Raw genomic sequence first — 16,214 nt, 5'->3', positions numbered from 1 at the left:
TTCCAAAACTTGTACCGCTTTGACAAGCACACCGATATATAACCAGAGTGTTATTCAGAAACACCACGGATCCCGTATGATACAGATGAGGAGGAAAGATTGAAGACGGCATCGATGTATTACTGTAATACCTTGCCTTGCCTTAAGAGCAAGAATTCCCAAACAATACAAATAGCCTAAAAAAACGATGATATCAAAGTGATGCAGACTCGTGAAACCGATAGCAACCAAACAAAATCTTAGGGCTGAGGTTTGAGGTGGACTCGTGGAGACCCACAGCGGATCAAGCTCGCATCAGTGGACAGATTTTCCCATGAAGCAGCGGCGCGGACGTGGAACGAAAACCCACCGTCTGTTATATATAAACCTGTGTGTGTGTTTGTGTGTGTAACAGGATATTTTTGGATTTTACTACAAGAGCAAACCGCCTTAATTGCAGCATATAAAAAAGACAGAGGCGGTGAAAATGTGCACTTAAATCTCTCGGTGAAAAGCTGCCCTTTGACCTCGGGAGTTCAGCACGACTGGGTAAATAACATAATCAATACGCGGCCCGAGCCGAATCACAGGTGAGTGACTCGCGTGAGTGTCTTTCCACTATAGACACACTGGGAGGACGGGGGAGGGAGGGAGGGAGGGAGGGAGGATAATTGTTTACTAGAGGCCTATGTAGCCGTCTCCTAGCAACGGCTCTGACAAGGTACCGTATCAGGTGTGGCTAAGCGTGGCCGCCTCCGTTAGCCTTTGGCTCGGTGAGTGTGTGCATCCGAAATATAGCGGCCGCTGTAACTGCAGTAGGGAGGGGAGGGAGGGAGGGGGGGGGGGGGGGGGGGGGGGGGCATACAGCTAATGTTTAAAGTCAAAGCGTTTCCACATAAGCCTCTGTCCTACTTCTTCCCAATATTAACCAGTACACCATATCTGTCAAGTGTCCCCATCCTGATTCCCCCCTCCTCCTCCTCCACATCTTCTTGTTTTCTCATCAGTACAAACTGCGAGCGTTCGCATGGAAGACGACCAGAAACAACAGTGGAAAAGAAGCGAAGACCGCTGACTTGATACGCAATCCTGAAAATGTCCACAATTCAGTCAAATCCCCAAGGACATAAACACCTACAATAAAAGATGCTGTAGGTGGTTTTTTGTTACAGTTTGCAGGGGTTTTTTGAGGGTTGATACTGAAGGAGGATTTATCCCTGCCATACAAATTAACGTGTATCCCAAAAGAAAACATGAACATAGCCAACGCGCCGCTGTGAAGAACATTTTGTCCGAGCGACTCATCCTTTTAAGCCACACGACCGTTTACAAGTCATCATATGCCAGTCACTGAGCTTCCCTCTCTGATAATGGGTTGAGAGTTAAGGGGTCAGTGTACTAATGCTAAATGCTCAATTGTCATCAGCGTCTGAAACCCTAAACCTCCCACACACACACACACACACACACACACACACACACACACACACACACACACACACACACACACACACACACACACACACACACACACACACACACACACACACACACACACACACACACACACACACACACACACACACACACACACACACACACACACACACACACACAGTTTCAACTGTGGGATGCAGCTGTCAGGCTGCATAACCTTTTGAAAGTTGGATAGGAACTTCTCTCTAGTTCTCTTGTCACTCTTCACTCAAATACTTCAGTAGTCATTATGGATTGTACAACAGAGTTTAGAAAGTGTCTTTTATATGATTAACTGCGTTGAGACTGAGGTATCAGGGAGGACGAGTGATGCAGCCTGGAGGAGTCTTTGGCTACATCCATTAGTAGGTTTTCGTTTTAAGACGAAGACGATCTCCAGATGAGCTATAAAGAGAAATCCCCGTCCATACTAACACACCGGTATCACGCGACCACTCACGTACACTGAGCATGTGCAGGATGCAGACCGTCTTCTCTGCAGTCGGTTGCTCACTTACAGAAAACTACATAAAGTGTTCACAAAGTGTTGCCTTCAGGTAATGAATGTGGGTGCCTCTCTCATCGTTTCAAAGTTTCTGTTTCTGCCCGTCCATACTACAACGAAGCCCCGGAGTTGTATTATGGGCTCTGTTTTAGGTGCCCGAAAACTCTGGAGCTGTGTGGACACGTAGGAGCAGTTATGCGTTCTAAAAATAAATAACGTGGATGCATTTGACTGCTCGCTGTTGGATCTGCCTCCAAGTGTGGCAGCCATGCAGACATTTGCCTTCAGACGTGATCAAACAACACATGGTATGAACTAGTTTGAGTATACCGAGCCCCTGATGCACATCCAACCAAACAGTCCGATCACGGTTGGATGCTGATCCACGATCTTGTGGAGCAATGAATGTAAGAAAGCCAGAATGGAGAACAAGCATTGAATTAAAACATATTCTGATACCTCAGAATTAAAGGGCGTAAATGCTAACAGTAAAATACGTCAGATTGACCTGGGTGGTCCCAAAGATTCCGTCGCTGAGAGACAACCTTAATACCCCCTTTTTCTAGACTAAAAGAAAAGATGCACATGTCAATGCTTGACAGTCGCACAAAAAAGAATTTTGACAGCAACACTATGCGTGTGACACACCGTATGCATTGGCCAGAGCTGCGAGCCAAAACCATTCACATAGTTTGAGTTTGTGCCAAGAAAAAAAGAAAGCGATTCTCAGCAGGTCCGTGCAGATTAACGTGTCTAAATTTGCATGAGATCGTCTGTGCCGCCCACTGCTGAGACCGACTGCCCGCCGAAGGAGAGTACGAGGTGCAGATCGAACAAAACCAGCAACACACGCAACCCACTGATCTGAGGGGTTCTATTTGACAGGAACGGGGTGTGGAAACGCCCTCGACTTCCAAAGCTTCCAAAGCAACAATTACGCTTCTTGATGAGGTTGCACGGTCTGCACACGTCCATTCACGAGCTCCGTGACAACCGGAGGTCTAATACAAATCCAGGTTGAGAGCAGATACAGTTACAGGCCGGCTCACGTCGAAACGGACGTCCGGCTGATGTAGCTGGGGGGGGGGGGGGGGGGGGCAAGAGAGAGTGGCGGAGAAATTCCACCGGCAAATTTCATTAGCGATCAAATGGATGTAAGACAAGTCTCTCTCTCTCTCTCTCTCTCTCTCTAGTCTGAAGTGCACACACGGCGGGGGAAAAGAAAATGGAAACTCAATCAGACGAGGCCGAAGCGAGGCCTTAACTTGGGTCGGCTGGCTGCCGGATCAGCGTCAATGTTTGATGCCCAAAGAAAGGTACGCGTCGACAATGCTTCGGCAAAGGCAAGCTGATCGACTTTGATATGAATGCCATTTCTTTAAGTGTCCAATGGGAAAAACAAAGAGTTGCTCGTAGTGACGAACCTACAGAGAATGAACGCCCAAATCTGCCGCAATCAGAGCCCCCTCGCAAAAATGTCCGGAAAACGTCACCGGGGAATTATAGTCAATTGTCTGAAAACAGCTTCTGATGGCCGTTGTTTCTGGCCATGGCAGTTTTTCGGCCCAAAACCTCCATTGCAGTGACACACTGTTCACAAGCTGCTCCGCAACACACAGCAGATGATTCACAGGCCATCGCGTGAACATACTGGAGCATTTAGCGGCTTAAAAGTCAAACGTCAAAATATTGGTCACAAATACTGGTCACAAATGTTAACATGCTAAACTGAACACGGTTCATATTGTACCTGCTAAACATTGTAGCGTCAGCATTGACTGAGTGAGCGTGTTAGCATGGTGATGTTAGCATTTGGATAAAAGCACTGCTGAGCCTCAGAGGAGTCGCTAGCGTGGCCGACACGTTAGCGAGGGCCGAGCTAGCTCTGGCTCTAGCTCTCCGCGTTAATGCTAATCCTCATAGAGCAGAAAACGACAAAAGGGATTTAATTTTCTCTCGTCACCGAAAGAAACAGTCGATGAAAATGTTTGACTGTCCCTTAAAAACCGTAGCATGCTTTCAAAGAAGGCAAGAGGGGGGAGAAAAGTATGATGATGTAGAACAGCTAGCACGCTGTTAGCAACGTCTCCCGTCAGGAAACTCTAAATACTCGACGAGGTACATTGTTTGAACTCAATAAAACTGCAGTCCCTCTCTCGCTGGGGTTAAAATACTCTGTTATACTGCTTTTTTTTTTTTTTTTTAAACGTCCAATTTTGTAGGAAATGGCTCGGTATTAATCTGCGCGGACGCCGGGAACGTTTAACACTTTGTTTGATTTGCGCAGCCGCAGATTTTTGTGAAAATGTCAAGTGAAATTCTCTCCTCAACTTCCAACCCCCCAAAGCTTGTACTCACTTGCACAGACGAGGACGCCACGCATGGCATTCCATAATTATCATGCCATAATCGTGTCAGCTTTTTTTCAGAGGAACGATACAATGTAGACTGCACGTCTCAGGACTCGATGATGGATCACATTAATTAGCCCACATCAGAAAAATCACACCCCTTGCAGGCTTTTTTTTCCCCATTCCCAATACATGACACCAAAAAAACTAATTTCCATTCGGAATAATTCATACTCCACTTTCATTTTCAGATTGTGTCGGATGCTGGGTTGGGGATGACAGAATAGTGCAGCCCTCATTGGTTTCCATGGGCATGCGGCCAGATGACAAAGCCAATAGTACACTGCATCTTTGTTTCTCCAGCGAGGAAAGCGACAACGCCGCGGCCAGTGACCCCCCGCAGGCCTGCTGTGACATCTGGCACGGGAATAGTGCGCCGTTATCAGCCCGGGCCACTTCACAGGGGGAGACAACACACCAGAATAGCCCTCTTCACCTCTGCCTCGAGGTGTCACTAAGTGCTTCGAGTAAGCGAGCCCCTCGTGCTTCACACGGTAGGTGACGGTGAGATGTTTCTGCGGTGGCTTTTCGAAAATACCCACGGTTGGCCACGGGAAAATTGGTTTGCTCAGGTGGTGAATGTGGCCCCTAATCACCGCCGCCGCCACCCTGCACCTGATGGTGGACTCTGAACAATGGCCGCCCTCATTAAATATATGGCCTTTACAGTGTGAAAATCGCACCTTTGCCATTTTCCCCCCTGAAGCTTAAAAGACCTCAGTGAAGGGCGGTTGTTCATTCACCGAAGCAATACGCTGCAGGAAACCCTGAAATCATTAAATACACAAAAGGGCTGGAGCCTGAATCAAACACACGATGCCTTCAACACAGAAGGCGGCAGAAACGTGTTTTTTGTCCCTCCTTTTCACAGTACTAACACACGGCGAGCTGCTGATCATCACCTAGTATGGGAAACAAGTTTCATCACATTTCAACAGAATTTAGTTTTTGTCTTCAAACTTTTCACTGCTCAGTTTGAAGTAAAAGGAGCTCAAGGTTTTCCTCAAAATGGGTCTGCATGCAACTAATCATGTGAGGATTGCTTTTTCATAAACGACAAATGTCTTGTTTGATCTGACCTATAATCAAATGCCAGCAAATACTCACATCACCATCCTCCGCTCATCGCCTAATCTCGCGTGGCGAATGAGGGTTATTTGATTCTCAATGAATCGGCTGTTTATTTTCTCGCTGAATTGTGGAATCACATTCTTGAAAATGTTTCTACGTCTCTACGTGAAGATTCCCATGACAACTACAAAGCTGGCACTACTCAAAAATGCCAGTCGTCACGTTCCCAGTTGCAGGTCGAGATTAAATCAACCAATCGCGCACATATGCTGGGCGGCGCTGCAGCCCTTCCATTCCTAATGAAAGTCTTTGTCCCATCACAACTCCCTTGAAAATCTGAGACAACAACATTTAGCAATATCACGACAACTCCAACAAACATTACATCACACAGTCTGAAGCGATTTACAACATCGTCATTCAAATTGAGAAGGAACAAAAGCTAAAAGGGATCCAAACTGGAAGTGCACGCCTCTCAAACAAAGAGCCAACAGTGTGTTCTGCTCTACGGTACAAGTGCTTAGCATATTTTTTTTTTTTCTCTCTCTCTCTGCCTGCACACCTTATTCACACGCCCCAATCCGTCAGCTAGCACTCATCCGCTGTAAAACGAGATTAATTGCCAGGGGCCTCCAGGGGCCACCTGGCACCCACAGCAGGAGTGGAAGCAGTGGGGTGCTGGGTGGTGGGGGTGGGGGTATCAAAACCATTCAGCAGTACACACACACACACACACACACACACACACACACACACACCGAACCACTGCCCCGGGGCGTCGTACACTTCTGCTGCAACACACCCTTCACACTCGCACCGTAATGTCACTCACTCATGATTATGTTGGAGAATTAATTGGAGCGTCCGTCCAAACCGCCGGGCTGTGGCCGCCAATATAACACAAGCCAAACTCGTACGCCTGCTCAAAAGTTCTAGACCATAAGCCACCTATTTCCACGGAAGAGTCAACTTTTGGTACTTCCCTTGATCGTCCAAAAAACTAAATTGACAGCGGCAGGCAACGTGGACCAGTCTCAGAAGCCGGAGTGAAACTTGAAACCGAATTTCCCCTGGACGGATTGTACAGCGACAAAAAACTAACCTCATGAATAAGAAGTGAGAAAGTGTCACGTTTGGAAGTCAACGGCCTTCAAAACCATTTCTACAGAGTTCCCCCCTCCAGGGTCTACATATCAAAAGCATTTCCCCCCCCCGTCTAATTACCCGATCATGGCGCTGGCAGGTGCAAGCTGGCGGATTGGAACAAAGCCAGCCCTCATATATCAGGGGGCGACTTTAAAAGATGACCCAGACGACACCGTGTACCACTGTAGCTGCAATCGGATCCCGGCGAAGCGTGCAATCATTTAGCCGCGATGTGTCAATTCTCATAAGGACAAGGATGCGGCGAAGATACAACACCAGCCACCCCCTAACATTTTAATGAGGTCTATCCTCTCCGCAGAGCCACGTGCACGGGACCAAGTCATGGAGGCGCTATGGTCAAATTTGACAGTTTGATTCATTGAGCTTGCAGTTCAGTTTGGATACGAGTACAACTGCTACTTCTTACGGTTCTTTTCGTCAATCGTTCCACTGCACAGACACTAAAATATCAGTCAATCAATTGATTAGTCACTCAACGAGAGGGTCGACAGGGCAGTTGAGTCATTTTCAAGAACGAAAAGCAATTTTCATGCCTCCACGTTCTCAAGTGGGAGGATTTGCTACTTCATACTCATTTACTCTTAGTGAACTCAATATTTTGTGGGTTTCTTCTTACTGTTGGCCAGACTAATAGAGGACATTTGTTGACATCGCCTTGTGGTTTAGGTATATTTGATCAATGCCTTCAAGGTGATTTACCAAACAATCAAACTAATCCGAGTGTTATTTCGAGAGGGTGAACTTTGTATCCATGTCAGTGGCCGATGTAGTGGACCATGGGGAGAGGGGCTCATCATCCATTCATTAAAGGGTTGGATGACCTGCTCCCCTTGGTTTGTGTTCACGTGCACCACAAAGTGACCATTCAACCCCCCCCCCTCCCTCCATAATTCTAAACGAGGCTTCTGCAGGAAACAAGAAGAAGAAGAAAAATCGTCCCACTCACCGGCCACGCGAACTGGAAGGGGATCACAACCTTGCCGGCCTCGTCGACGCGACTATGCGCGTTGCCCCTGGCGCCCTTGGCGAACGAAATCATATTCCCGCCGAGCACTGGCGTCGCGCCGGCGCCGAACGTGCAGGGGCCGCCGGGGGCCACCTCCACCTGGTACTCCTTCAGGCACACCTTGACGTACGTGTCGCACTCGTCGCGCGTGCAGCGCAGGTCCGCGGAGCTGCGCGCGCCGTCGCAGCACTCGCCGTCCGCCAGCTCGCCGTTCACGTTCTGCACGGAGATCAGCTGCAGCTCGAAGTAGCCGGTGGACCGGGACACCTGCCAGGAAAGGGGACCAACATTTGAATTGTATGCACATATATATATGTGTGTGTGTGTGTGTGTGTATATAGGTCAATGGGTAAAACAGGCGGCGGCGGCAGCGGAGTGGGACTCGGCCGCTTCAATCGGTGCGTAAAAGGTGGCGACAAGTGTCCAAACGGCGCCTGACGCCAACGTCGAAGGGGACAAATGTGCCAATGTGCTGCATCATGAACGGAGCACGTGAACGGGCCAATTGATCCGAATGCAACTTGCAACTTGTTCACTTCGGCCTCGAATCGTCCGGATGATAATAATAATAATAATAATAATAATAATAAGGAGGAGGAGGACGAGGAGGAGGAGGAGGAGGACGAAGACGCACGGGGTTTTGAACGTTGCAAACATGTTGTGTAAAAAAAGCCTAAAAGCTCCGTATCATCAACACCTCCTCCTCCTCCTCCTCCTCCTCCCGACTTCAACCCCCCTGTCATGGAAACATCACGATCACATGCTCCCCGCACAACTGACGGGCTGCGTAATTCTTCAATTATCGATTAATGTGATGCGAATATGAATATATATAAATATATATATATATAAATATATATATATATATATATGAGATGGGCCAGCAAAAAATGAAAATCCGCCCCACGCCCACCAACTTTTGACGTTGATCATTTTAAAACACGGAGCAGCATCAACAACAAAAAAAAGAATCCCATCGACCTGAATGTGGGTGTGAGACGGAGAGAGAGGGGGAGAGAGGGAGCCGCCGACCTTACCTCGGTCCATAGCGCCAACAGCAGGCACAGAGCCGGGAAGCGGTTCCTAATCCTGGTGCGGTTCCACATGCCTCCGACCGATCAGCGCGACATGGGGCGAGGGACGCGACGAGGGGCAGACAAACAGCCGCGGAGCCGGCGACTGGCTCCTGCGCTCCTGACATGCAAACCCAACCCCAGAGAAGGGAAGGAGGAGGAGAAAAAAATAAAGGGAGAAAAATAATATATATATATATATGTATTTATATATATATATATATATCACATGCGTTTGTTTTCTCCGCGCGTCCGGATTTCACCGAGGAGGCATTTAACATGCGTGTGCGTAAGTGTGTGTGTGTGTGTGTGTGTGAGGTGGGGAGGGAGAGAGAGAGAGGGAGAGAGAGAGAGGTTGCAGCGCAGCGACGGTCCATGCACCGGAGGATCCCTCCGTCAAATCTCTCCACACGGCAACTGAGATGTTCCGCGGCCACAGCCTGAGGAGAGGATGTCTGATTTGATTGGCAGCTCCGCAAACCACTTACAAATTGGCCTGCGGGCAGTCTCTGAGCCAACCGGATTAAAGGGGGCGGACAATAGTATAATGGCCCCCACCACCAACCAACCACCCTCCCTCCTCCTCCTCCTCCTCTTCCTCCTCCCCAAAAAACTTGAATCATCCCGGGTTCCCATTGAGCTCCATTTGGACAAAACCGCATTAGCAAACAAAAGCAAAGGGGGTCGACTTTAATTAAACGCCCCCCCCCGAAGATATTATCACGAGCAGTGGCTGTCATTTAAAATACATAGAATCAACGAGGACCTGTAATGAACGCAGTCACAGTCTAGATTTAGCACAAAGATAAAGATGGATGAGTCTTTTCATCCAAATGCGTATTTCGATGGAGATGATCAGCAAAAACTTTCATTGGATTCATTTCTGGTGATTGACATGTGATCAGACACCGTGATCGTGCTCTACATTAAATGAACAGTATATATGGAGATGTTTGTGCTGTGGATTGCCTCTCAACGTGTTGGAGTGGATTTTCTCTTTTCTTCTGGCATTTCCAATTATTAATCTATTTGCTTTTTTCATTATAATGATGTTTCAAAAAAAAAACTGGCAAAATCTGGTTTGGCCTCATGTGCGAGGGATATTGATATACATGTATTTTAATCACACTGTCGAAAAAAAATTGTTTTTAATAACCTGTTTCTGTCTATTAAGAGTTTTCTTTTTTGAAGTAGCCCAGAGAATCCCATCCATTGCAGAAGTTGAGAGCGCCCTCTACTGTCTGCTGCAAGCACCACTCACCAGTTGACTCACCTATTCTCTGATGCATAAATATTTTTCAAAAAGTAATATTAGGGTACGTTGCAGTGCCCCTCTTTGAAGTTGTTCACACGTGGATGTCCTCGGAATCTGTTAGAGACGACATGGATCTAGACGTGTCTGTGTATTTCACACTTAACGCAGCTTTTTTTTTTGTACGTTGTACTCTCGTGCTCTTACCCGTTTAGATATATTCTCCGCTGTAACCTGCAGCTGCGCCAACACGAGGCACATACAGCTGACAAGCACGATCAGGTGACTGTTGTCCTTGTTGATAAATGGCCAAAGAAGGATTTGGGGGGCTGGGTGGGTGCAAACAATTTAAGTTCGAGAGCCGTGACGGAGGCCAACGCGTTCTCCTCATCGCAGCAACATTTTTTTTGAGGTAATGCAACCGGAGGTGCAGCCTGAAATGAAAAGTATACGTGAATGACAAGTTGTCAGTGTGCTGGTAGATGTGAAGCTACGCCCGACACTTTCACAACATGTGAAAACACAGAAAAAAGGGTCTGTGTGCTTGTAGTTTTGTCGTAATTGGACGGAAGTCGACAAAAACACAGAGACCGGTTAAGTTTTTCTGCCTCATATGCCTGTTTCTGTATTAGTGTGGATGTGGTGGGTGACACCATTATCCTGTACGTGGTAACACAACACTTTCCAGGCTTTATCCTTCAATCTAATGATCATTCACACACTTTTCTTTTCACAACCATGCCAAAATATGTTTGCCATGCGCTGACTAAATATTGTTTGACTGCGACGCCATTATCAAAATTAGTATGGTTATTAGTTCCTTAACATCATAATGGAAAAAAACAGAAGCACCATCAAAAACCTTCACATAGAGCCAGCGTCAGCGGCAAAAAGTATAATTGCACCTCTGACTGTCTTTATGTAACAAGTTCCGGTTGCAGTTAATGTCAACTGCAGACATTAGAGAGTGTTTTAAGATCATCAATGTAATGTCAATGCCAAACATTTCACTTATGAACTGGGAAGAGTCAGCGGGCAGCACTTGACTCTCTTGACAGCAAGACCTAGTTTTTCTCCAACATCCCTGCTGACGTGTAGGAGAAACGTACCACGCCACCTCACTCGCCGCGTGACAAGCCCAACAAGACAAGAGAAGCTGCCAATCAAAGTGTGTGTGTGACGGCGGCCGGCCTCCCTCCCTCCCTCCCTCCTCCACCTCCTGCCCCCTCCATGTCTCTGTCTCCTTCTCATCAGGCGACTGCCAGTCCGTGAGATAGGCCCTCGAAAGGGGAGGCTCGCCGATAGCCAGAGCCGCCGCCGCCGCCGCCGCGACTGGAACATTTCACACGCTGTCACAAGTGCATGCGAGTGCCTCGAGTCGGCTCGCACCTTGTAAAGGGCCTCGGGTGGCGAGGGGACCGTGTCTGAGTGTCACACATGGGGTCTTTAGCCTCTCTCCCCCCCGGGGGGGGGGGGACGTTGACATGATAGGTCCATCGGTCAATTCCACAACTTTGCCCCGGACCGGAATATCTCCACAACCCCCTGGATGGATTGTCATGTGCAGATATTCCTGGTGCCGTAATGAACCGCAATGAAATCATCTTCGTGACCTTTCCCCCGGGGCCATACTGAGGTTCAAATTTGTACTCTTGAGTGAAATGTCTTGACAGCCAATGGATGGATTGCCATTTCATTTGGCACACCAAAAAAATCCCCGCTTTCCGTTTATGATTCCCATCTGGTGCCGACCAGACGCTGGTCGGCCCTGCGTTCCCTCCCTTTGCCCCGATGACTAGTTTCTTGTGCTGAATCTATTTATTTTTTTATTTCCATCCCCATAAAATTGAAAACCTGGTGTTTTTGCCTTCCTAATGAGGCGTTCCCTTTGTACAAGCATTTTAGGACCATATCGCGTCCCCTATATGAGCCTGGTCTCCATTGAGATCGGGACCAATGAGATTTGTTAAGCGTCTCTTCAAGGTCGAGAGGTCACGGACACATTGAGCCTTTGCACAAGAAGCTAATCAATAAAACATACAAATATTCGTAATGATTTGATGTTAATAATTAAAATTCTAATGTAAAATTGCAGACGGTTAAAACATTTACCAAATGGACGATATTGGGTATGTCATAAAAGACAAATATTTATCCGACACAGCAGCAAATCAAAGTATCTCCTGAATACAACGACAACTAAAGGGGCCTCGGGTGGTGTGTTCCTACCCTGTCTTCCTGTTTGCATACACACACACACGTATACATGGGTGTGTGTGAGGCACAGAGAGAGAGAGGAGAGTGTGTGTGTGTGTGTGTGTGTGTGTGTGAGGAACAGAGAGAGAGAGGAGTGTGTGTGTGTGTGTGTGTGTGTGTGAGGCACAGAGAGAGAGAGAGAGATGAGAGTGTGTGTGCAGGAGGAGAGGGGATTATGAGTGGGAGCACTGTGGGGGGTTCGCCAGCCTCCAGGGGGGAGGTGAAGTGGATTTCTTCTCTCATCCATTTTTCATGGCTTTTTTTCCCCCTCTCAGATCTCCGGTCTCTGTACATACGGCTGACGGGTCGACTCCCTTTTATCTCTGAGCATCTTTTGGGGATGCGTGTGTGTGTGTGTGTGTGTGTGTGTGTGCGTGTGTGTGTGTGTGTGTGTGCCTGTGTGTGTGCGTGTGTGTGTGTCTGTGCGTGTGGTGGGGTTTGGGGGGGGGGGGGCGTTGATGGTGACGGCGTGGGTCAATGTTGAGACACAGTTTTTCATCGAGCTATAACGAATATCTCGCCACACCAGCTACTGAGACGAAGCCCATTTGCTGGAGTCTTTGAAGAAGAGGGTTTTTTTAAATTTGGAATTGTGTCTTCCTCCAACGGTTAAACCGCAGGATACCGAATTCTAAATATTCAGTGAGAACCGCGTGGATCTGTACGTTTTTTTTTCCGCAGCGCGGATGAAGGAACACGTTGAGGCCTCTGACCGCGGGTAAACACCGGAGTTCAATAACAGTTTATTTCCCCCGAGGATTAATTTAAACATTTCTCTTTTGAAGGGGGGGGGGGGGGGGTGTCTTAATAATTGATGATCTCGATTAGTGACCTCTCGGGTTCAGCGTCATGGACCGAGCTTGTTTCCTGTCTTCAACAGAAATGATCCAATGATGAGCATCGCGTAAAACATACTATAATAGCAATACCGCTTTGTCGCACGCGTGTTTGAAAAGCCCCAACAACAGGAATTATAATTGGTGAACAACGAATTTGTGCATCAGAGTTCTCATCTGTGCAGAGATGGACAGGCGTGGAAGGTTAGATGCCTTTTGAAAAGACCAGGAATAATCTTCATATGTCACATGGAAGGAATAAAAGGTCGATGTAAAAACAAGAGTTGTTGGGGACTCCCTGTGTTTCGCTTCAACTCCTCTCACACTTTGCTCTAAGCGGCCGTGCGTCAATCAAACTCCGTATCTGGTACTGGGACATTTTTGTCCTTGGCTTTAACCCAGACGCAATTAAAGAGATTCAACGTGCGGCGCTGACAGTATTCCCTTTGTTCCCTCCGATGACGTAGAGTCAAATTGAACATGTGGAGGAGGAGACGGAGACGGAGAGAGAGAGGGAAGTCCATGGACACGCGCGAAGTGAGGATGTCGCGGTTATTTTGCACTTTCCACAAAATCGAGACATCGGGCATCGGCGGTTCGGATGGAAACACGCCTCCTTCCCCACAGGAAAGATGTGTGCATAGCTCACGTCTGTCACAAGTAGAGCGAAAAGGAAGGTTGAGTGAATTTAGTTTTCAGCCATTGTAGAAATCCCTAAATCTGTGGAGGAAAGGAATGGGGAAGCCGGCGGGGGCCGGATTGCACTGAGGTCATCCGCGTACCGGCGCTCTCGTACGTGCCGAGCCGGCCCCGTGCGACCGGGGGGGTTGCTGTTGGGGAGGGGAGGGGAGCGTGAGTGACAATTTCGTTTAAACCGTCAGGAAGATGTGCACAGTTTGGTTTCAGTGAGACACGGGGCCAACGGGGAAACAAGTCGCCCGCAAACTGCACACACGGAGGAGCGGTTCACAGTGGAAAAACCCGGTTACGGCGTCAACCAGTCGGGCCAGTCGATGACACTTCATAGTAGCTCATATCTTGCTTTTCTTGTTCACACTCTTGCAGTGGCAGTCCTGGTTTAACCTTTCAGACAGTTGACACACGCACGCACGCACGCACGCACGCACGCACGCACGCACGCACGCACGCACGCACACACGCACACACGCACACACGCACACACACACACACACACACACACAGACAGACACACACACACACACGACAGCAACATGACACCTTTTCAGTTCGCGATGGCATCTCCGACCGTGACCGGGAGTCTGAAGCGCTGCCTCCAAGAGCCCGTCGAACCGAAACCATTGCCCCCTTTTTGCTGCCTGCCGCCTGAGACATGACTCCATGATGCACCGATCAACCTGATCCTACTACACATCACTGACTGAAGGATATGATTGAAGAGGCTACGAGGTTGTGTGTTGTTCACTAGATTTCTCTCCCGTCAGCGTGGTGGATTTTTTCTCATTTGCCTCTCTCCACATGTGGAGGTACCTAGAGGGAGACTTACTCTAAACCATCCCGGCCCAGGGCCTCGTTAATACACGTCACTGATAAGGCTGCACGAGGAGCAACAAGACCCCTATGGTCAGCGCCATGTTAGCCCCTTAAAACCTGAAGGAGTTTGCGTCGGTATTCACCTGGTTCCTGTCCGGGACTGTTTTATCAGTTAGATCCAGTCCCCCCTCCTCCTCCTCCTCCTCCTCCTCCTCCTCCTCCTCTGCTCTTCCTCAAACCAGGACGCCAGGTTAATCCGAGGTCGCGACCTAATCGCTCCAGAGTGGAGGGCAGAGAACATCTTGTAGTGATTATGGCGGAAAAAAAAAGGTACTGTAGATAAAACAAACGAAAGAAGGGAAGGAGTGATGGATCGCTTGATCGGATCGGGAGATTCATCCTGCAGTCCGTCGTGGGACGGAGTTTAGACCCACACCACTGACATGCGCTTATACAAACGAAAAGTTTTAATATTTTAAGAGCAGAGCGTAAAGATTTAGTCACAGATGAGTTTCAGTCGGTCGGTCTGTTGCTCCACCACTTCCAGACTCAACAATATGGATTGCCGTTCAATTTCGTGCAGACGTTCATGATGCCCAGAGGATGAACCCCCACAGACGCGTTCATGCTCACGTATGGACTTTTTTTTCTGTAGCACCGTCGTCACGGTGATATTTCTGGATGGATTGTCATGGGACTTTGAGCAGAGTTTGACCTTTCACAGAGTTCCCAAAGTTTTCACTTCCTGATGAAAAATATCTCAACAAATACTGGATGGACTGGCACATTTCATTTAGACATTATCATCGCTTGACTTTTGCACATTTGTAGTTCTGAGTGTATTTCTGACAACTATTGGACTGATACATTGTGATACTGTACATTTCATAAACTGGAAACTTTCGTTCTAGCATCTAATTCTAAAGATAAAAAAAATCACTTTGGCTAAGATTTTGCGAGTTTGTGACTAAATACTTAGCAAGACAAAGCAAGTTAAGAGATATTGGACAGTTTTTTTTGTCATTTATGCTTTTCAATTTTACAAACTAAAAACATAAAAAAATTGATGATCAGTCCCTGGCTTAAAGTGTTTACAACTCGTAGACACATTCGTCCTGATGCCAAAGAGTCACATCGTATCTTCAACGTGTCATTGAATGACTCTTGACAACAGCTGTGAGGAACCATAAACATCGCCTCAGATGAAGAAAAAAAAAAAAAAATCTATTTTAAATGTCCGAGAGCAAGGAGCTCAAATGCTGTGACGGCTCCAGTGGGAACCAGTTAAGTGCCCAAAGGTAGGAATAGGTTAGCGATGAACATTAAGGAGATTTCAAACTAGTGCACGTCTTTCCCATGTGTGCACCGTCTCATTTGCACACAGATGGAGAGTGCGTGAGAGGGTGCTCTGGAATCACACTGGCTTAGTGCACCTCGGCGGATCCTCTGACTGCGGCGGTGGATCCCGTCCGTCCTTCAAAGGGCCGGTCGGAGCTCCCACCTGTGAATGGGCTGCGTTCAGACAAACAAGCCGGGTGGTAATCCATCTGCTGTGGTAACACACAAATCCAGATGGCCTCTGCGGAGCGGAGACATCCCCGTGTGTCCTGTTACGACAACGCAATTTAAGAAACCATCCGTCCCGCCCTTCCCCGCCGCCGCCGCCGCCC

General features: G+C 48.0%; 1 protein-coding gene across 2 annotated transcripts in view; it reads right to left on the bottom strand.

The window, feature by feature from the left end:
- Window positions 1-9,149, bottom strand: part of jag2b (jagged canonical Notch ligand 2b) — a 43,290-nt gene extending 34,141 nt beyond the window's left edge. For both annotated transcript variants that reach the window (XM_035617945.2, XM_047328713.1), the window contains exons 1-2: window positions 8,653-9,149; window positions 7,556-7,882 (exon numbers count right to left, since the gene is read on the bottom strand). In XM_035617945.2, the coding sequence (XP_035473838.2) occupies window positions 7,556-7,882; window positions 8,653-8,721 (396 nt within the window). In that variant the 5' untranslated portion in view covers window positions 8,722-9,149. The remainder of the gene's footprint in view (window positions 1-7,555; window positions 7,883-8,652) is intronic.
- Window positions 9,150-16,214: the final 7,065 nt, after the last annotated feature.

This window comes from Scophthalmus maximus, chromosome 18 (assembly GCF_022379125.1).
Source record: "Scophthalmus maximus strain ysfricsl-2021 chromosome 18, ASM2237912v1, whole genome shotgun sequence".
NCBI classification, from domain to species: Eukaryota; Metazoa; Chordata; class Actinopteri; order Pleuronectiformes; family Scophthalmidae; genus Scophthalmus; species Scophthalmus maximus.
Note: the sequence above shows the minus strand (reverse complement) of the source record. Positions and strands in the feature narration are given on the sequence as shown.